This window comes from Macaca thibetana, chromosome 1 (assembly GCF_024542745.1).
Source record: "Macaca thibetana thibetana isolate TM-01 chromosome 1, ASM2454274v1, whole genome shotgun sequence".
Taxonomy (NCBI): Eukaryota; Metazoa; Chordata; class Mammalia; order Primates; family Cercopithecidae; genus Macaca; species Macaca thibetana.
Genome location: NC_065578.1, coordinates 18,173,503 through 18,193,553, shown reverse-complemented (window position 1 = coordinate 18,193,553; position 20,051 = coordinate 18,173,503). Strand labels below are relative to the sequence as shown.

At 48.1% G+C, this 20,051-nt stretch overlaps 2 protein-coding genes across 3 annotated transcripts in view; one reads left to right on the top strand and one right to left on the bottom strand.

Annotated features, from left to right (window-relative positions):
• The window catches only part of MICOS10 (mitochondrial contact site and cristae organizing system subunit 10), a 447,625-nt gene that overhangs the window by 372,797 nt on the left and 54,777 nt on the right, over positions 1 to 20,051 (bottom strand). The gene's annotated exons all lie outside the window — the stretch shown is intronic.
• Positions 1 to 20,051, top strand: part of EMC1 (ER membrane protein complex subunit 1) — a 29,811-nt gene that overhangs the window by 2,029 nt on the left and 7,731 nt on the right. Inside the window, exons 2-18 of one of the 2 annotated variants that reach the window (XM_050790457.1) lie at positions 254 to 378; positions 1,264 to 1,329; positions 1,572 to 1,665; positions 2,844 to 2,972; positions 4,782 to 4,908; positions 5,475 to 5,624; positions 5,933 to 6,100; positions 6,618 to 6,689; positions 7,066 to 7,125; positions 7,779 to 7,901; positions 8,683 to 8,779; positions 10,663 to 10,785; positions 12,796 to 12,995; positions 13,159 to 13,308; positions 14,229 to 14,390; positions 14,700 to 14,819; positions 18,166 to 18,303. In XM_050790457.1, coding sequence (XP_050646414.1) covers positions 254 to 378; positions 1,264 to 1,329; positions 1,572 to 1,665; positions 2,844 to 2,972; positions 4,782 to 4,908; positions 5,475 to 5,624; positions 5,933 to 6,100; positions 6,618 to 6,689; positions 7,066 to 7,125; positions 7,779 to 7,901; positions 8,683 to 8,779; positions 10,663 to 10,785; positions 12,796 to 12,995; positions 13,159 to 13,308; positions 14,229 to 14,390; positions 14,700 to 14,819; positions 18,166 to 18,303 — 2,104 coding nt within the window. Of the gene's footprint in view, positions 1 to 253; positions 379 to 1,263; positions 1,330 to 1,571; positions 1,666 to 2,843; positions 2,973 to 4,781; positions 4,909 to 5,474; positions 5,625 to 5,932; positions 6,101 to 6,617; positions 6,690 to 7,062; positions 7,126 to 7,778; positions 7,902 to 8,682; positions 8,780 to 10,662; positions 10,786 to 12,795; positions 12,996 to 13,158; positions 13,309 to 14,228; positions 14,391 to 14,699; positions 14,820 to 18,165; positions 18,304 to 20,051 lie in introns of both variants that reach the window. The other variant, XM_050790448.1, reaches the window with a different exon arrangement.

Here is a 20,051-nt window from a genome sequence, read left to right as displayed (position 1 = left end):
TTGTATTTCTAGTACAGATGGGATTTCACCATGTTAGCCAGGATGGTCTCGATTTCCTGAGCTTGTGATCTGCCCGCCTCGGCCTCCTGAAGTGCTGGGATTACAGGCATGAGCCACCGTGCCCGGCCACAAACACTTCTTATATGTCCTAAAATGAGTGTGATGGTGATAGCCCTGTGATTTGTTCTTTTCTGGAGCATTTTGTGGAATGGTGATTTTAGCTCCTTACATTCCCCTGTACTCTTTTCCTCAGGAGACAGCAGTATGTTGGGAAGCTCAAGTTTGCCTCCTTGGAATTTTCCCCTGGATCTAAGAAGTTGGTTGTAGCCACAGAGAAGAATGTGATTGCAGCATTAAATTCCAGAACTGGGGAGATCTGTGAGTGAACTGGGAACCGTGTCTACTGGCTGCCTAAGGGATGGAAGGCTCACCATTGCCAACTCTGCTTGGCTGATTCCTGAATAAGGGACATGTTGGCCAAAAGACGCCTCTCCTAGTGGATTTTGATACTTTTTTCAGTCTCACCATCTTTGAATGTTTGTATATTCCTATAACTGACCTTTGCAGTTTATTCTCTTAGCCTGAATCCTGAGTGCCCTTAAATAAGATATTGCTGCAAGCCCAGGCGGGAGGATCACTTGAGCTCAGGAGTTCGAGACCAGCCTGGGGATCACAATGAGGCCCTATGTCTAAAATTTAAAAAATTAGTCAGGCATGGTGGTGTGTGCCTAGAGTCCCAGCTACTTGGGAGACTGAGGTGGGATTCTTACTTGAGCCCGGCAGGTTGAGGCTACAGTGAGCTGTCATCATGCCAGTTCACTCCAGCCTGCGCAGTAGAGCAAGACTTTGTCTCAAAAAAAGATGCTGCTGCAGAAAACACATTATTCTACTTTGCAGTAAACTCTCACATACCCTCACTTAATTACCTACACTGGCTGGATGTTTTTAGGCACTAAAATAATGGAAATAGAATTTATGATCACTATTTTTCTTATAACTTGGATGGATTTTATTAATCTTATTGTTGTTTATTTATGTTTGATGGGGTGGCAGTGGGGCCTGGACAGTAGTGGCTCCTCTTAACCCCTTCTACCTTCATTACCCCGTGAATGGTACTGGATCCCTGCCAGTTAGCTATACTCCTTCACTCCCTCGAAATAAAGTTGGACATTGCAGTGCAAATGAAGAGCTCTTCATTTATCTCTTAGTCTTCTGGGTTGCCTCCTTCTGTTCACAGTAACATCTAACTTTCATGTCTCTCAGTGTGGCGCCATGTTGACAAGGGCACGGCAGAAGGGGCTGTGGATGCCATGCTGCTTCACGGACAGGGTAAGCAGAGTCCTCCTGTGTCTCCATTGTGTGGCCGGCTCCCTGTCCCATTCCTTGGCTCCGTCATCTGTACAGGATCTGGTAGGGAAAGGAGATGGGGGACTCCTGACAGTGAAGGACAGATACCTGTTTAACATGTATTTGCATCCCGAAATCAGAGGTGAGGCCATTGCTCACAGTGGGACCCTAGGAGGCGACAGAACAATTGGGAAATGACTTCACCATGATCTTTTCTTTTCCAGATGCAATCACTGTGTCCAGTGGAGGCCGAATCATGCGTTCCTGGGAGACTAACATCGGGGGCCTGAATTGGGAGATAACCTTGGACAGTGGCAGGTAGGGGAGAAACTGGATTCTATCTTGACTGAGTTAAAGGATTTATCAGAACACAGATCTGCACAGACAGCAAGTCTGGGCTTGTGGCTTTTTCCCAGGGACCACTGGAGAGCCAGCCATTGAGTCCCCATTGTGGATATGCTTGCTCGGCCAACATGTATTGCCATTGAGTGCCCGTTGTGGATATGCTTGCTCAGCCAACATGTATTGAGCACCTGTTAGATGCAGAGTTTCCAGGTGCAGTGTTTGCGCTTGTGCTTGTATGCTATTCCTAATTTCACTGTGATTTGTGAGTTTTGCAATGTTCCAGATAAAAGAACATAATATAAAACTTCCAATGTTTAGTTTTGTTTAAAGAATAACTTGACCTATTGTTACATCTTTGCTCTAGTTATTTATTTTTATTTATTAAGTTTTTTGAGACATAGTTTCACTCTGTCGCCCAGGCTGGAGTGCAGTGGTACGATCTTGGCTCACTGCAACTGTCGCCTCCCACGTTCAAGCAATTCTCATGCCTCAGCCTCTCCAGTAGCTGGGATTACAGGCATGTGGACTGTGCCTGGCTAATTTTTGTATTGTTAGTAGAGATAGGGTTTCACCATGTTGGCCAGGCTAGTTTCGAATTCCTGGCCTCGTGATCCTCCCGCCTCAGCCTCTCAAAGTGTTGGGATTACAGGCGTGAGCCACCGCGCCCGGCCCCTAAAGTTGTTCAAATGATAGGATCATTTGTATTAGCTTATATATCTTCTGATAGTAATTCATTTGGTAAACGCGTGGTGAGCCCCAGGCGATGGGAACACACGGGACTGTGAGACAGCTGCTGTCATCGAGGATTCCGCTGTCCATTGGGAGGCAGGCAGGTAGCACAGTAATGACAGCACTGTCTGATGGGTATGTGGCAGAGGGTAGGTCCAGTTGCTGTGAAGTCCCAGGGGAAGGAGGGAACAGCCCTTAGGAGAAGTAGATGGTTTCAGGGAAGCAAGCAGTGTGACCACATGGTTGCGAGTGCAGAATCTCAAGTTGGCTAACGAGGCAGAGCCAGGATTAGGATTCGGCTGTGTTTGACCCCAAAGCCTGTTTCCTTACCCACCAAGCAACAGTGAGTACTGTTCTGGACTGTCTCTCCCAGCCTGAGGCTCTGCAGGTGTGGGCTGCTCTCAACCTGTACTTGTGCTCAGTTTCCAGGCACTTGGGCTGGTTGGCCTGCAGGAGTCTGTGAGGTACGTCGCAGTCCTGAAGAAGACGACGCTTGCCCTCCATCACCTCTCCAGTGGGCACCTCAAGTGGGTGGAACATCTCCCAGAAAGGTAAGGCCGCCTGTGTACAGGCAACAGCTGCCTCGTCCTACTCTACGAGCTCCTCTTTCTCCTTGAGGGACCCAAAGCATTTGCTTTAACCCAGGCCTGTCTCTTGTTAGTATTGCATGGAGTGTGTTGCACTCACAAGATCTTGAAGGCTGTAAGTATGAGTGAGACTCCAGAGTATGCCTGGAGTTTCCTTTGCACTGAGGAGAACACTCTCAAACTGGGGCGCTAGGGCGAGCCATGCTACGGGAGCCACTCGCTTGTGGTTATGGTACTTTGTGCCTTCTGACTTCTAGTTCAAGTACCAGTTCTGACTGAGCCTTTCATTCATATTAAGAGTTAGAACAACTCAGGCCGGGCGCGGTGGCTCAAGCCTGTAATCCCAGCACTTTGGGAGGCCGAGACGGGCGGATCACGAGGTCAGGAGATCGAGACCATCCTGGCTAACATGGTGAAACGCCGTCTCTACTAAAACATACAAAAAACTAGCCGGGCGAGGTGGCAGGGGCCTGTAGTCCCAGCTACGCGGGAGGCTGAGCCAGGAGAATGGCGTGAACCTGGGAGGCGGAGCTTGCAGTGAGCTGAGATCCGGCCACTGCACTCTAGCCTGGGTGACAAAGCAAGACTCCGTCTCAAAAAAAAAAAAGAGTTAGAACAACTCAAGAAGAGCCCAGGGTAGGCTGAGTGAGTATGAAATGGTTTCTCGAGCTCCTGCTGGTAGAAAGCATTGAAATTGGGAAGGAACGGGAGGGAGGGAACAAGAGAAAAGGATCTACTTAGACACCCTGTGGCCATTTTCAAAGTTTAGAGCAGGACTCAAAACTTCAAATTCTTGCCTGGCACGGTGTCTCACACCTGTAATCCCAGCACTTTGGGAGCCTGAGTTGGGTGGATCACTTGAGCTTGGGAGTTTGAGACCAGCCTGGGCAACCCCATCTCTACAAAAAATACAAAAAATTAGCCAGGCATGGTGGTGCATGCTTGTGATCCCAGCTACTTGGGAGGCTGAGGTGGGAGGATCACCTGAGCCTCGGGAGGTAGAGGCTGCAGTGAGCCGTGATTGCACCACTGCACTCCAGCCTGGATGACAGAGTGAGACACTGTCTGAAAAAACACAACAAAGAAAATGCTATGAGGTGGGTTATGAAATATCCATGAGCAACACTGGCTGGATGGGAGCTGCAGAGCGCCTGGCCTGCCTGGAGGGGGCAGCCTTACCCACCTGATTGGCACTCTGTATTTAGGCTTAGCGTTGTCACGTCTTCTAACTGTAGGAAAACTTAGAAATCTGATTGTGGGCCGGGCGCGGTGGCTCAAGCCTGTAATCCCAGCACTTTGGGAGGCCGAGACGGGCGGATCACAAGGTCAGGAGATCAAGACCAGCCTGGCTAATACGGTGAAACCCCGTCTCTACTAAAAAATACAAAAAACTAGCCGGGTGAGGTGGCGGGCGTCTGTAGTCCCAGCTACTCGGGAGGCTGAGGCAGGAGAATGGCGTAGACCCAGGAGGCGGAGCTTGCAGTGAGCTGAGATGCGGCCACTGCACTCCAGCCTGGGTGACAGAGCGAGACTCCGTCTCAAAAAAAAAAAAAAAAAAAAAAAAGAAATCTGATTGTGAAGTATAATCTCTTCTAAATGTTGACAAGTAATTCAAATTAAGAACAACAACAAAAACCCCCAAACTGTATGAGCCAAACAAAACCTATTTGGGAATTACTAGTTTGTGACATCTGGCTGAGGCCTGGCAGCCCCTGAGAATAATCCTGTCCTGGGTTTAAAGCTGACGCTCCCGTTTCTTCTTCCCTCTCTTAGTGACAGCATCCACTACCAGATGGTGTATTCTTACGGCTCTGGGGTGGTGTGGGCCCTCGGAGTTGTTCCTTTCAGCCATGTGAACATTGTCAAGTTTAATGTGGAAGATGGAGAGATTGTTCAGCAGGTATGGGAGGGTGACAGAAGCCTGTGAATAAGGTGGGGTTGTGGGGGGACTCAATAGATTTCTTTGTACTGGGGAACAGGGAACTTGGCTGGGCAGATGCAAAAGCTACTTATGCTCCCTCATTGTGGTCACTTGCCAGCTGCCTTCTCATTAGGCCTCTATTTAAAGTACTCATATTTGCATGTGTTATCTTCTGGGGTGGCTAAAAAATTACATAGATCTAGTCCCTGCCTGTAAGTATCTTAACAGTGCTGTGAAATCACAGTAGGACACCACATATGACAAATATAGTAGAGAAGTGCAGATCTGAAGTGTCAGGTATTTAAAATTATCGGGTGTATTTTTCCAGTGACCAGAAAATCCTCTTATTTTTTCCACCTTTGGAGGCTCTCAGGAGGTTGGAGGGTGGGGTTTCAGGGGACAGGAAGAATTCCTATGGAACCAACCGTGAAGAACCTTTGAACTTAGGACCCCCAGTGGGATGCTGGCAGCAATACTGCTGTTGAGCTGAGAGGGAAATGTAAAAATCTTTCACGAGCTTCCTGTTAATGATGACTTTTCTGTAGGTCAGGGTTTCAACTCCATGGCTGCAGCACCTGTCCGGAGCCTGTGGCGTGGTGGATGAGGCTGTCCTGGTGTGTCCTGACCCGAGCTCACGTTCTCTCCAAACTTTGGCTCTGGAGACGGAATGGGAGCTGAGACAGATCCCGCTGCAGGTGAGAGGCTGCCACTGCTGCTTCTGGCCTGAGGCATTTCCTGTGGGGAGTAGAAAGTTTGGCATGATTCCCCCAGAGGGTCTTTCTCCCAGACTCTTCGTGAGCAGTGGAAGCCATTCAGGCCTCTGGCTGAACTGGCATAAGGGGAAATCGGCCACTTTCTCCTTTGGGGAATTTGAACTGGAGCATTTGGAGCCACCTGCCGTGGCCCAGTTACTTCCCCTGGTAAAGTAGGGCAGAGGGTGTGAGCCTCGGATGGGTCAGGGACTCGTCAGCTGTCAGCTGTAATCCTCCTCCTTGCCTTCCAGTCTCTCGACTTAGAATTTGGAAGTGGATTCCAACCCCGGGTCCTGCCCACCCAGCCCAACCCAGTGGACGCTTCCCGGGCCCAGTTCTTCCTGCACTTGTCCCCAAGCCACTATGCTCTGCTGCAGTACCATTACGGCACCCTGAGTTTGCTTAAAAACTTCCCACAGGTAACTGCAGGCAACACGGTTTGCTAGGATTCAGGACATCTCTCCAAGACATGGATGTTACAAGGCAGTGCTTTTGAATCTGGAAACATTTGCTCTTAGGCCCAAGACTGATGACACCTTCCCTTAAATGGTTTGAGAGGGGGTAGGTAGCCTTGCAGTAGAAATGGTATATTTCCTCCTCAGTATTACAAAGGATCTTTAGAGCAAAACCAGTGCCTTCCTTAGTCCAAAGGAAATATGGGGACATAAATGAGAGCTTCCCCGTAGATAGTAAGAGCAAGCAGCATGGGACTTAAGATTGACGTGTGCCTGCGTTGGAGGTAGGGGAGAGTTCTGTTTTCAGCTGTAGATGCAACTGGGGCCTCGCTCTGCTCTTAAATGCCTGACCATTCTGCTCCAAAGTGGGGAGCACTTTCAACTCTTAAGGCCAAGGGCCTTCCCTGGAGAGGTGACCCTCTGTAAGGCAGCTGGCCAGTACTGGTCCCACTTAGGAGCTGATGCCTTGCTTTTCCCCCAGACTGCCCTAGTGAGCTTTGCCACCACTGGGGAGAAGACGGTGGCTGCAGTCATGGCCTGTCGGAATGAAGTGGTGAGTATTGAGAACAACAGTCAGCACTTGGGGTTTTCCTTCCTGGTCTCTGCCAGGAACCCTGAAAATCAGAAGTCTGGGCACATTGGCCTGGTCAGTTTGAACCTAGGGGGCAGGAGGCTGTTGAGAAGTGAGGTCTTGCCTCACCTATAGAGCTTTCTGTACACTCCATTTCTCCCCAGGAACGAGACCCTAATGCGATGACCTTACTTTCATATGGGGCTATTAAGGGTTGAATAGACTTTGTGGGCAGGGGTGAGAAATGAGCTTTGCCTTCTCCCAAGTGCTAAGAAGATAAAAACAAAAGCTTCATTTCAGTGACTGGGAAGTGACCCTTTGGCTGAATTTTCTCCTGTCCTTCTCTTTCTCATAGCAGAAACCTAGCAATTCTGAAGATGGGTCAATGGGGAGCTTTCCGGAGAAGTCTAGTTCAAAGGTAGGGTGTGGCATTGGGCAGTATGCCAGACTGAGAGACGCGGGAGGCCACCAAAGAGAGTTGGGGGCACAGCTTTGGTTAGGAGCAGGTCTTAGAGTTCCCAGCTTCAAATGGGGTTTCCTAAGTACTGTAAATTAAATGATGTTTCTCTTAATCTCATTTTACTGGGTTATTAGGAGGTAGAATGCCTAGAGTCTGTTCCTAGCCACTTTCTCCTCTGGGCCTCAGCGTCCCCATTTTTTTGGGGATCCCGGCTGGCACAGTTGAGTAGTAATCTGTGCAGTTACCCTGAAGCGGAGGCGTCAGCCCCTGGCTGGAGGCATAGGTTCCTGCTGTGGCTTCCATCTAAGCGTTTCCCTGCCTCCTGTCTTGCTCAGTCTTACTTTGCTCAGCCCTACCTCTCTTTCAGAAGTCTGCTACTCTGTACTGGCTTCCAAGACAAGTATGGTAGTTGTAATTTCATTTATTTACTCAGGCACCTTATTTCTGCCTTAGGATTTGGCTTGCTTTTCTCTTTTATTTTCCTTTGCATATACTTCCCCTTCTGGCCTGGCTCCTTCTCTAGGGTATTTGCCCCCAATCCTTGGACTTCCTTTGGTGGGCTTTGTTTTCGGGGGATGCCTCTAGTTGACCCGTGCTGTCTGTACCCCTAGGACTCTCTGGCTTGCTTCAATCAGACCTACACCATTAACCTGTATCTCGTGGAGACAGGTCGGCGGCTGCTGGACACCACAATTACATTTAGCCTGGAACAGAGCGGCACTCGGCCTGAGCGGGTGAGGCAGAGCCTTTCTCTGCAGACTGTCCTGTGGGCTTCTCAGCACGTGCCTTCCTTTCCTCAGGGCCAGGTCTTAGCCATGGGGCTTGGATTAGGCTCTCTGAACATGTGTTCTAATGCTCTCTGAGCCACTGACTTGTTGGAAATCACAGTAAAGGCAGGTATTATTTATGCCAGCTCGTCATTGTGTACCAGGCACTGTTTTAAGCTTTTAACTTACACATTAATTAATTTAATCCTCCGAACACTCCCGTGAAGCGATTGTTCCTGACCTGGTTTTAAAATGATTCTGTGGCCTGCTGGGATCGAGTACCACAGCCAGAGTCACGGAGCCAGGAAGAGGTGTTGCTGGGGTTCAGATTCAGGTCTAACCTCCCACAGCCTGGACTCATCACTACCCAGTATTGCCTCTGTGTACATTTGGTTATTTTCCTCAGCTGCTTGGGCTGTGGCTTCTTTGTTTCTAAAGCAGAAAGTCTAATCCCGGCCTCCTGCTCACTTTGTGGGGTGTGATTAGAACATGGATGAATGGCGTGGTACCCGTGCAGTACTCATGTTCCTCCATAGAAAGATCTGGGAGACCCCAGCATCATTGTGTTGGCCCCTAAGAATATGTATCACTTACTGGCATCCAGATAATAGCTACATTGTTTAGATATCAAATAATGCCATGGCTTGGGCCTCTGTTAAGTCCTAATGCTTTGACTCCTGGGGTCTGGGGCTCTCAGAGGCATTTGGATCCTCACTGACTACACTGGTCTTGACTGTGTGGCTTATAGCTGTATATCCAGGTGTTCTTGAAGAAGGATGACTCAGTGGGCTACCGGGCTTTGGTGCAGACGGAGGATCATCTGCTACTTTTCCTGCAGCAGTTGGGTAAGTAGACCTCATTCAACCCATTTTTTTATTTCCCCAGGCCTTCCGATGTGTTGCAGTCAGACTGTTTTTTGGGAGGCTGCAGGTTTCTGGAAGAGATTCAAGTGGAGTGTGCCCCGAGCGTTTTGTTCACAGCCAAATGTCACCTGCTTTTTTTTTTTAAATTTTTAAAATTTGAGATAGAGTCTTGATCTCTTGCCCAGGCTGGAGTGCAGTGGCATGATCTTGGCCCACTGCAATCTCCACCTTTCGGATTCAAGCAGTTCTCCTGCCTCAGCCTCCCGAGTAGCTGGGATTACAGGCACGTGCCACCACGACCAGCTAATTTTTGTATTTTCAGTAGAGACAGGCTTTTGCCATGTTGGCCAGGCTGGTCTCGAATTCCTGAGCTCAAGTGATCCGCCTGCCTCAGCCTCCCAAAGTGCTGGGATTACAGGTGTGAGCCACTGTGCCTGGCCTGTCACCTGCTTTTTTTTTTTGAGACGGAGTTTTGCTCTTGTGGCTCAGGCTCGAGTACAGTGGCGTGATCTTAGCTCACTGCAACCTCTGGCTTCCAGGTTTAAGTGATTCTCCTGCCTGAGCCTCCCAAGTAGCTGGGATTACAGGCATGCACCACCACGCCCGGCTAATTTTGTATTTTTAGTAGAGATGGGGTTGCACCATGTTTGTCAGGCTGGTCCCAAACTCCTGACCTCAGGTGATCCACCTGCCTCGGCCTCCTAAAGTGCTGGGATTATAGGCATGAGCCACCGTGCCTGGCTCTTTTTTTCTTTTTTGAGACAGTTTTGCTCTTGTTGCCCAGACTGGAGTGGAATGGTGTAATCTCAGCTCTGTGCAACTTCTGCATCCTGGTTCAAGTGATTCTTCTGCCTCAGTCTCCCGAGTAACTGGGATTACAGGCACGTGCCACCACACCTGGCTAATTTTGTATTGTTTAGTAAGAGACAGGGTTTCACCACGTTGGTCCAGGCTGATCTCGAGCTCCTAACCTCAGGTGATCTGCCCGTTTTGGCCTCCCAAAGTGCTGGGATTACAGGTGTGAGCCACCATGCCCGGCCTTTGTCACCTGCTTTTGAAGAATAACTTGGCCTTCTTGGTGGGATACGTAACTTTCCTCCCTTGACCTATTGATTCCAGCCCCTTGCTCTGCCATTTATCCTTTTATGCAAGAGCTTGTAGTAATCCCTGAGTCAGCAAGAAGAGTCTCTTTAGAACATCTGGGAGGCAGCCTTAGTTTTTTTTTTTTTTGAGACAAGGTCTCACTGTTGCCCAGTCTGGAGTACAGTGGCGCGATCATGGCCTCACTGCAGCCTCAATCTCCCGAGATCAAGTGATCTTCCCACCTCAGCCTCCCAAGTAGCTGTGACTACAGGCGCTTGCCACCATGCCTGGCTAATTTTTTGATTTATTTATTTATTTATTTATTTATTTTTTGAGATGGAGTCTCGCTCTGTTGCCCAGGCTGGAGTGCAGTGGCGTGATCTCGGCTCACTGCAAGCTCCACTTCCTGGGTTCACACCATTCTCCTGCCTCAGCCTCCTGAGTAGGTGGGACTACAGGTGCCCACCACCACGCCCAGCTAACTTTTTATATTTTTAGTAGAGATGGGGTTTCCCCATGTTAGCCAGGATGGTCTTGATCTCCTGACCTTGTGATTTGCCTCCCTCGGCCTCCCAAAGTGCTGGGATTATAGGCGTGAGCCACCTTGTCTGGCCCTGATATTTATTTTTTGTTGAGATAAGGTTTTGCCCTGTTGTCCAGGCTGATCTCAAATTCCTGGGCTCAAGAGATTCGCCCACCTTGGCCTCCCAGGGTGCTGGGATTATAGGCATGAGCCACCGTGCCCAGCTCCAGGCTTAGCTTTGTAAAAATGTTTCCTGTAGCAGGGAAGGTGGTACTGTGGAGCCGTGAGGAGTCCCTGGCAGAAGTGGTGTGCCTAGAGATGGTGGACCTCCCCCTGACTGGGGCACAGGCCGAGCTGGAAGGAGAATTTGGCAAAAAGGCAGGTATGAACCTAAGAGGTTGGAGCTGCAGAGTTGCTGGAGGGGTCAGTCTGGAAATGACCACAAGAGATACCGTGTTATGCATCTCCGGCTTCCTGGGCTTGGCAGATTGCTAGTCTTTTCTGAACGAGCTCTGTGATGAGGTTCCAGTGCATTTGTGGCCATATGGTTTATGAAACCGTTCATTTCTGTGAAAGAATGAACTGAATCCTTCTGGGGAAAGCTAGGGAAAAATCCCTCTAGAGAAAGCTGAGGGAAAAAAGTCTTTTTTTTTCCTTTTTTTCTTTTTTTGAGACAGAGTCTTGCTCTGTCACCCAGGCTGGAGTGCAGTGGCGCAGTCTTGGCTTACTGCCATCTCCGTCTCCTGGGTTTAAGCAGTTCTCCTGCCACAGCCTCCTAAGTAGCTGGGTTTACAGGCGTGTGCCACCACGCCCGGTTAATTTTTGTATTTTTAGTAGAGACAGGGTTTCACCGTGTTGGTCAGGCTGGTCTTGAACTCCTGACCTCATGATCTGCCCGCGTTGGCCTCCCAAAGTGTTGGGATTACAGGCGTGAGCCACTGCGCCTGGTGGGGAATAAAGTCTTAACTTGGTATAGTAATAGCTACCATTGCCTGTGTACTAAAAATTTACCAGGCACTGTATACTCATTGTCCCTAAAGCAGCAGCCACATCTGTCTGGAGACACGATTGGGTTGATCTGGGTATTGCGGAAATAGCCCAGTGCCCTCTAAAGCTGGCCATGGTCCCAACTGCCAGGATGAACTTGATTCACTCTGCTCTGATTCAGTCCTGCCCCCCGCCCTCTCTCTTCTGTCCATTCATCCAGCTCTCCAACGGATAGCTATTGAGGGCCTGCTGTGGACCAGGCACTCTGCTAGGCAATGCACATTTTCTTAAGCTGAGGATTAATTTGACTTTACTGTTTATTTCTGCTGCCTGGATCCAGCGATTCAAGGTAAAACCTGCTTCTTGCTGCCTTGTTGCTCATTGCCTGCTCACATGGCTAGCTTTTGGTTAATTGTTTTTCTTCCTAGCTTGGACCAGTGAGGTACATCCTTGGTGGCGGGGTGTGTGTGTGTGTGTGTGTGTGTGTGTGTTGACTGCCATGCTTGTGACTTGTCCTGTTGCTTCTCACTTCTCTTCCTTGAGCAGAGGTGGGTGGAAAATAAGATAAGCAGAGGTTCTGCTCCTTTTTTAGTAAGTGCTTACCATGTACCAGGCACCACACTAAATCCTTGATGTACATCGTATGATGTAATTTTCCAACAATCCAGTGGGTTACATGCCACTTTACAGATGAGGAACCGGAGGCAGAAAGGTGAAGTACCTTTCTCAAGGTTGCCCCATAGTGAGTGGTGAAGCTGGGATCTTAATTTGGGCCTGGCAGATTCCAGAGACCATGCTCTTTACCTTGCTTCCTTGCATCTGTTTCCAAATCTGTGGTCTCCAATGAGGAGATCTGGAGGGCAGTGGCTTCACTGACAAAATCAGGGAAAGAGTGAATGATGGTCCTGGGAACTCGTTGCAAATATGTCTGTTGGGTGCAGGTTAAACAGTTGACAAAGTAGGAATGAATCAGTGGGATATGGAAGTACCTGCCCATGATACACATTCATTGACCTGCACCCTCCACCCCCACACTCATACCTCTTCTGGCTTTGTCATGGCACCCAGAAACCTTCCTCTGGCATCTTGGATGTGGGGCTGTGGTGGAGACATTCACAGCATGCCTGCCTCCTGGATGCCTGATCCCTGACCACCTAGTCTATTCCAAGATTCCAGCTGGGTTTAGTTGTAAGAGCCAGTTAAGTAGTTTTTGGAAGCTCCTGCATGAGCCTTACCTGAGTGTGAGACTACTGGCATCAGATATAGGACTGCCCTTTGGGCTTGTGGCCTAGAGTGTGGACTTTACCACTCCATAGGAGACGCAGAGATCTCTCATTAGGAAAGCATGTACCTCCTTCTGGACCCCTAGTCTGATGTAGAGTGTGTTACTTTTCCTTTACACCAGATGGCTTGCTGGGGATGTTCCTGAAACGCCTCTCCTCTCAGCTTATCCTGCTGCAAGCATGGACTTCCCACCTCTGGAAAATGTTTTACGATGCTCGGAAGCCCCGAAGTCAGATTAAGAATGAGATCAACATTGACACCCTGGCCAGAGATGAATTCAACCTCCAGAAGATGATGGTGATGGTAACAGCCTCAGGCAAGGTGCGTGTGGTTTAAGACTCCAGTTACTGAACCTTTTCAAGTTCTGAGGGTGAGGAACAAAAAGCCTTTGGTGGGGGATGACACTGGTTCTAGTTTTCAAGGACAGACTCAGTTCTTTGGTTTCTCTTTCTAGTAGTGAGCCAAGTATTTGTTTATCTTGCAGCTTTTTGGCATTGAGAGCAGCTCTGGCACCATCCTGTGGAAACAGTATCTACCCAACGTCAAGCCAGACTCCTCCTTTAAACTGATGGTTCAGAGAACTACTGCTCATTTCCCCCACCCCCCGCAGTGTACCCTGCTGGTGAAGGACAAGGTGAGGCATCCAGCTCTAACTGGAGCCAGACTCAGAGTGGCTTTTTTTGCTATTTTGTAACTTAAATTGCTCCTAGGCCCTTGGAATTATGTGAGTTAATGAGGCACATTCAGGAGTTAGAACTCTTGTTTCTTCTAGTTTCATGCCTGGGTGGAGGAACCAGCCAGCACTGATGTGGAATTGTTTAGAAAGTGGGTGTGACTTCACCAGCTACATAGGGAGCCAGCTCTCCTCTTTTCTAAACATTGGCTCTTAGTAGCTGAGTGGCTATTTTCTCTCTTTGAGGAAGAGCAGGATATTTTTGTGTCTTCCCAGAATTAGAATGGATTTTTGTGTATTCATTCTAGCACAGAAGGTGGGCTTGGTAGACACTTTCTTGGAATGGCTGCCTGGTGCGATTTTGGCTCACTGCAGCCTCCACTTCCCAGTTTCAAGCGATTCTTGTGCCTCAGCCTCCCAGGTAGCTGGGATTACAGGTGCATGCCATCATGCCTGGCTGATTTTTGTATGTTTAGTAGAGACGGGGTCTCACCATTCTCTACAAAAAATAAAAACAGAATTAGCCACATGTGGTGGTTTGTGCCTATAGTCCCAGCTACTTGGGAGGCTGAGGTGGGAGGATCGCTTGAACCTAGGAGGTAGAGGTTGCAGTGAGCCTTGATCATGCCACTGCACTTCCAGCATGGGTGACAGAGTGAGACCCTGTCTCAAAAAAGAACTGGCAGAGACAGTTTGACTTTTTCCTTTGTGACGTTAGCCTAGGGGACTATTCACCTACAGCCAAGAACTTATTTTCCACAAAGAGGGCAAAGACTAGGGAACCCCCACAGTTGCTGAGCTGGAGTCCCAGCTCTTCAGGTCTATCCCTAGGATTTGCAGTCTTTTCTTGTTGGTGGAGCCTGACAGTTTGCTCATTTTAGGAGTCGGGAATGAGTTCTCTGTATGTCTTCAATCCCATTTTTGGGAAGTGGAGTCAGGTGGCTCCCCCAGTGCTGAAGCGCCCCATCTTGCAGTCCTTGCTTCTCCCAGTCATGGATCAAGACTACGCCAAGGTGTTGCTGTTGATAGATGATGAATACAAGGTACTGTATTCAGAGGGGATGGAGAACATGCTAGTGGAGTCGGGTTTGGGGCCAAGTGGTCAAACACAGCAGCCCAGAGATGGAGTGCTCTCTGTACCCAGCACGTGTTTGGGCTCTAAGGCCATCCTGAAGAGAAATGATGGCTGTGTCTGCATTTGTGAAAACTCAGGTTCTTAACAGAACTGAATGTAAACCCTAAACTGAGTTCACTAGACTTGAATTCTTTTAAGATTTGCTGTTTTATTCTTAAGGCTCTCTTTGATGGGGAAGTTTCCTAACTCTTTCCTTGGGCTCTCTGGGTTTTTCAAGGTCACAGCTTTTCCAGCCACTCGGAATGTCTTGCGACAGCTACACGAGCTTGCCCCTTCCATTTTCTTCTATTTGGTGGATGCGGAGCAGGGACGGCTATGTGGATATCGGCTTCGAAAGGTGGGAAGGCGTGTCCTGGCATGACCCTTTGTGGATGAGATGCAGGTGTTTCCTGGCCATTTGGCTAAGAAGTGAATTATGCTACTCATTCTACTATAAACTTAGATTAGCGTAATCCTGATGTCTGATACAAAGTCAGTCATTTGTTCATGTTTGTTGGGCAGCTACTACATGGCAGGTATGGTTCTAGGTGCTGTGGACAGAGTGGTGCACAGTAGACCAAATCTCTGCCCTTGCTTTCATTCCACATTCTTTTTCTTTTTTTTTGAGACGGAGTCTCGCACTGTCGCCTGGGTTGGAGTGCAGTGGCGCGATCTCGGCTCACTGCAACCTCCACCTCCTGGGTTCAAGCGATTTTCCTGCCTCAGCCACCCAAGTAGGTGGGATTACAGGCATGCGCCACCACGCCCGGCTAATTTTTTCTATTTTTAGTAGAGACAGGGCTTCACTGTGTTGGCCAGGATGGTCTCAAACTCCTGACCTTGTGATCCACCTGCCTCGGCCTCCCAAAGTGCTGGGATTACAGGCGTGAGCCACTGCACCTGGCCACATTCTTTTTCTGTAGCAGAGAGATGGGACTTTTTTTCCATTCTTGGGAAAGTAGAAGGTAGGAATGTGGGTTGAGTAATAAGTTGTACTTTTATATGAAGATGATGTTGACCAACTCATGATAGAATGTGTGCTTTGAATTTTATTTCTAGAAAGGGGGTCAGTTTGCTTTAATCCTCACATACTTGAGACCAACTCTTGTAAACAGTGATACAAGCTGGCTCTGAAGTCCAGCTCTGAAGTTCATGAGGGGCTGGCATGGCCTTGTTAGCAGGACTGTTTGGAGAAGCACTCTGTGTTGTGCACTCACAAACAGCTCTCCCATCCTGTCCTGTAAGGCCTTTTGAGAGGCGTAGAATTTAAGAGCTTAGACCCCATTTGCTGGATTTGAAGCCTAGGTTTGTCACTTACTAACTTTGTGACCTTGGACTCTGGCCTTCTGTTTTCTTAGCTGTAAAATACGGTGATAAATACCTGTCTCAAAAGATTGTTGTGAGAATTCAACATATAAATCACATAAAACTGCCTGGCACGTGGTAAATGCCATCTGAGTTGGAGACGCTGTTGTTTTGAAAATGCAGTGCCCTTTTGTGATATTTGTAACAGCTAACCTTAGCATAAACGGCACTGGAAATGGTCTGCCCAGAAGACACATCCTTTACCCTTGTGAATGAAAAAAAAAAATCGTCCTTCTGAGTTAATAAAATGAGGACCTTGAAAGAGACAGTTTCGTAGATTCAGGGGAGTGAACTGGAGTGGGGGTGTCATGAATCCAGAGTCTTGAGGACATCATCTGAGTGAACAGTGACAAAGGAAGACAAAGGGGCAGAGCTGTCTGTGGGAAGTGAGCCAGGTGTGCGCGCGAGTCCTGGACCACAAGGGAGTGTACTGCCTTTGCCCTCACTTGGTGACCTTCCTCTCTGGGGATGTTTTAGTGAGTTCTCATGTTTTCAAAGAAGGTTGTGGCAATGAAGTCTTATTATTAATAACTTTTATTATTTTAAAAATTTAGGTAATACATGAGTATATTCTCATTGTAAAAGAGTCTATTGATACAGAGAGGTGAACAAGCAAAATGTGAACAGACTCTTGTAGCCCCATTTCCAGCAGTCTTCCCTTCCCCAGGTGGAAAGCCTGTCAGCAGTTTGCTGTGCCTCTTTCCACTGTCCTTGTGTATTTATGATTCCATATCAACAGCTGTGTGGACACACATGTGCGGCTCATACTTTTTTTTTTTTTTTGAGACAGAGTCTCGCTCTGTCACCCAGACTACAGTGCAGGGGCGTGATCTCAGCTCACTGCAACCTCTGCCTCCTGGGTTCAAGCGATTCTCCTGCTTCAGCTTCCCAAGACTACAGGTGCACGCCACCACGCCCGGCTAATTTTTGTATTTTCAGTAGAGATGGGGTTTCACCATGTTGGCCAGGCTGGTCTCAAACTCCTGACCTCAAGTGATCCTCCCGCCTTGGCCTCCGAAAGTGCTGGGATTACAGGTGTAAGCCACTGCCCCCGGCCTGTTTTTTTTTTTTCTTACTCACATGGAATTGACCTATATTTATTCTTATGAAATTTGCTTTTTTCATTTAATGGGTTTTCTACCTCATTGTTTTGTCAAATTCAGTTTTTTATTACAGAAAAATATTGACAAAAGTGCAAAATCATGAGGTATGGCTCAGTGAACCCTCACCAAGGGAATACACTTGTGAGCCTGGTAATCACATCCGGAAACAGAACACCACCAGCTCCTAGAAGGCCCTTTTGCCCTTTGCCAGTAACTACTTCCTGTCTCCACGCCCAAGTGCTCTGCATAATTCCATAGGATGGATGTGTAATAATATATTTAACCATGAGTGTTTATTGGTTGGTTTCCTATGACCATAAAGAATCATACACGAAATGTTTTGAGGTCCCTGTTAGCTTAGACATTCACCGCTGGCCCTAGTATACGGGCATCTTGGAGTTTAGTAATAAATGGTAAATTTTCCTTGCATATTTCCTACTCAGATAAATAACGGGATACTACTGAGCATTCGCCTCCTTTTCTACTGGCTTTATTATCTATCTTTTTTTTTTTTTTTTTGAGCCAGAGTTGCCCAGGCTGGAGTGCAATGGCCGTAGTCTTGGCTCACTGCAACCTCCACCTGCTAGGTTCAAGCAATTCTCCTGCCTCAGCCTCCTGAGTAGCTGGGATTACAGGCATGCGCCACCATGCCTGGCTAATTTTTTATTTTTAGTGGAGATGGGGTTTCTCCACGTTGGTCAGGCTGGTCTCAAACACCCGACCTCAGGTGATCCACCCGCCTCGGCCTCCCAAAGTGCTGGGATTACAGGTGTGACCCACTGTACCTGGTCTATTATCTATCTTAATCAAACCGAGAGTTCTGAAATTTCTTCATAAACTAGATCTCTATTGCCATTTTTCTAGTTTGTTTTATTTTTGAGTCTTGCTCTGTCACCCAGGCTGGAGTGCAGTGGCGTGATCTCAGCTCACTGCAGCCTCTGCCTCAGCCTCCTGAGTGGCCAGGATTATAGGTGCCCACCACCACATCCGGCTAATTTTTTGTAAGTTTAGCAGAGATGGGGTTTGGCTTTCTTGGCCAGGCTGGTCTTGAACTCCTGACCTCAAGTGATCTGCCCACCTTGGCCTCCTAAGTGTTGGGATTACAAGTATGAGCCACTGCTCCTGGCTCGTTTTTCTAGTTCTGATCTCTGTTCCTTCCTGCACAAAGGCCTCAAATAATGAACTGTAGGATGGGTCTAACTCTAGCTGTTTCAGTTCTTTGTGTCCCCACCCTAGGATCTCACCACTGAGCTGAGTTGGGAGCTGACCATTCCCCCGGAAGTACAGCGGATCGTCAAGGTGAAGGGGAAACGCAGCAGTGAGCACGTTCATTCCCAGGGCCGTGTGATGGGGGACCGCAGTGTGCTCTACAAGGTATGTACAGCCAGCTGTCTGGTATACAGCAAGGGCTTTTGAATCAGGAAAACAAGGGCTTCAAGTCTGGGTGTAGGACTTGGTAGATACATGACTTTGAGTAAGTAATTTAATCCCTTTGAGCCTTAATTTTTGTTTGTGAAGTGGGGATAATATACCCTCTTCCTAGGCTTGTTGTGATGATCACATGAGATATTCATGCCTAGCCCAGTGCCTAGCATATGGTAAGTAAGCAACAGATGTTAGCTCTTATTTTTTGGACGTTTTTGTTTTGTTTCCTGAGACAGAGTCTTGCTTGTTGCCCAGGCTGGAGTGCACTGATGCAGCCATGGCTCACGGCAGCTCCGTCGTCCTCCTGGGCTTACACGATCCTTTCACCTCGGTCTCCCAAGTAGTTGGGACCATAGGCACATGCCATGTTAATTTTTTAAAAAAGGATGGGCTTGGTGGCTCATGCCAGTAATCCCAGCATTTTGAGAGGTTGAGGCAGGTGGATTACTTGAGTCCAAGAGTTTGAGACCAGCTTGGGCAACGTGGCTGAAACCTTGTCTTTACCCCCTCAAGAAAAGTAAAAAAAATACAATTAGCTGGGCATGGTGGTGCATGCCTGTAGTCTCAGCTACTCGGGAGGCTGAGGTAGGAGGATCACCTGAACCTGGGGAGGTTGAGGCTACAGTGAGCTGCAGTTGTGCCACTGCACTCCAGTCTGGATGACAGAGTGAGACCCTGTCTCCAAACAAACAAAAAAAAATTTTTTTTTAAACTTTTTGTTTTCTGTAGAAGATAGAGATCAACCTAGGGAACATAGTGAAACCCTGTCTTCAAAAAAAAAAAAAAAAAAGCTTTTTAAAAATTTCTTATTTTTGTATTGACAGGGTCTCACTATGTTGCCTAGGCTGGTCTCTATCTCCTGGCCTCAAGCAGTTCTCTTACCTCAGCCTCCCAAAGTGTTGGGATTAGAGACTTGAGCCACTGTGCCTAGCCCAGCTCTTATTACTAGTGGTAGTACTGACAGAGCATTCTGGGGTTAAACCATAGTCGAGCCATCAGAAACTCCATCTCTGTGATCCAACACTCTAGTTAGTGTTAAAGAGAGGGAGATTGAGGTGACTAGTGGGCTGCAAAACTGTTGTGGGAGAGAATGTAATCACAGTAGTAATGCACATTAATTACACCCTCTGGTACAGCAGACACTGAGTAGAGACTGAGTTGGAGGGGGTGTCATAGAATAGAGTAGTGAGATCACGGAACTTGATGGTAAAGCCGGATCACTAAGCATGATCCAGTGCAACACAGTGTAAGCCTCTAGTTTGACTGTCAAGTTAAGACGTGGCTCTGCCATGGCCTAGCTGTTCATCTCTTAGGCTGTCTGAGCTTCCATTTTCCCCAATATAATGGGGTGCAGTGGTGCGATCACAGTTTATTGAAGCTTTGACCTCCCGGGCTGAAGCAGTTCTCCCATCTCAGCCTCCTAAGCAGCTGGGACAACAGGTGCATGTCACCATGGCTTATTTTATTTTCCTTCTTTTCTTTTTTCTTTTTTTTTTTTTTTTGAGATGGAGTCTCACTCTGTCGCCAGGCTGGAGTGCAGTAGCACGATCTCGGCTCACTGCAGCCTCCACGTCCCAGGTTCAAGCGATTCTCCTGCCTCAGCCTCCCGAGTAGCCAGGACTACAAGTGCGTGCCACTATGCCCAGCTAAATTTTGTATTTTTAGAGATGGGGTTTCACCATGTTGGCCAGGATGTT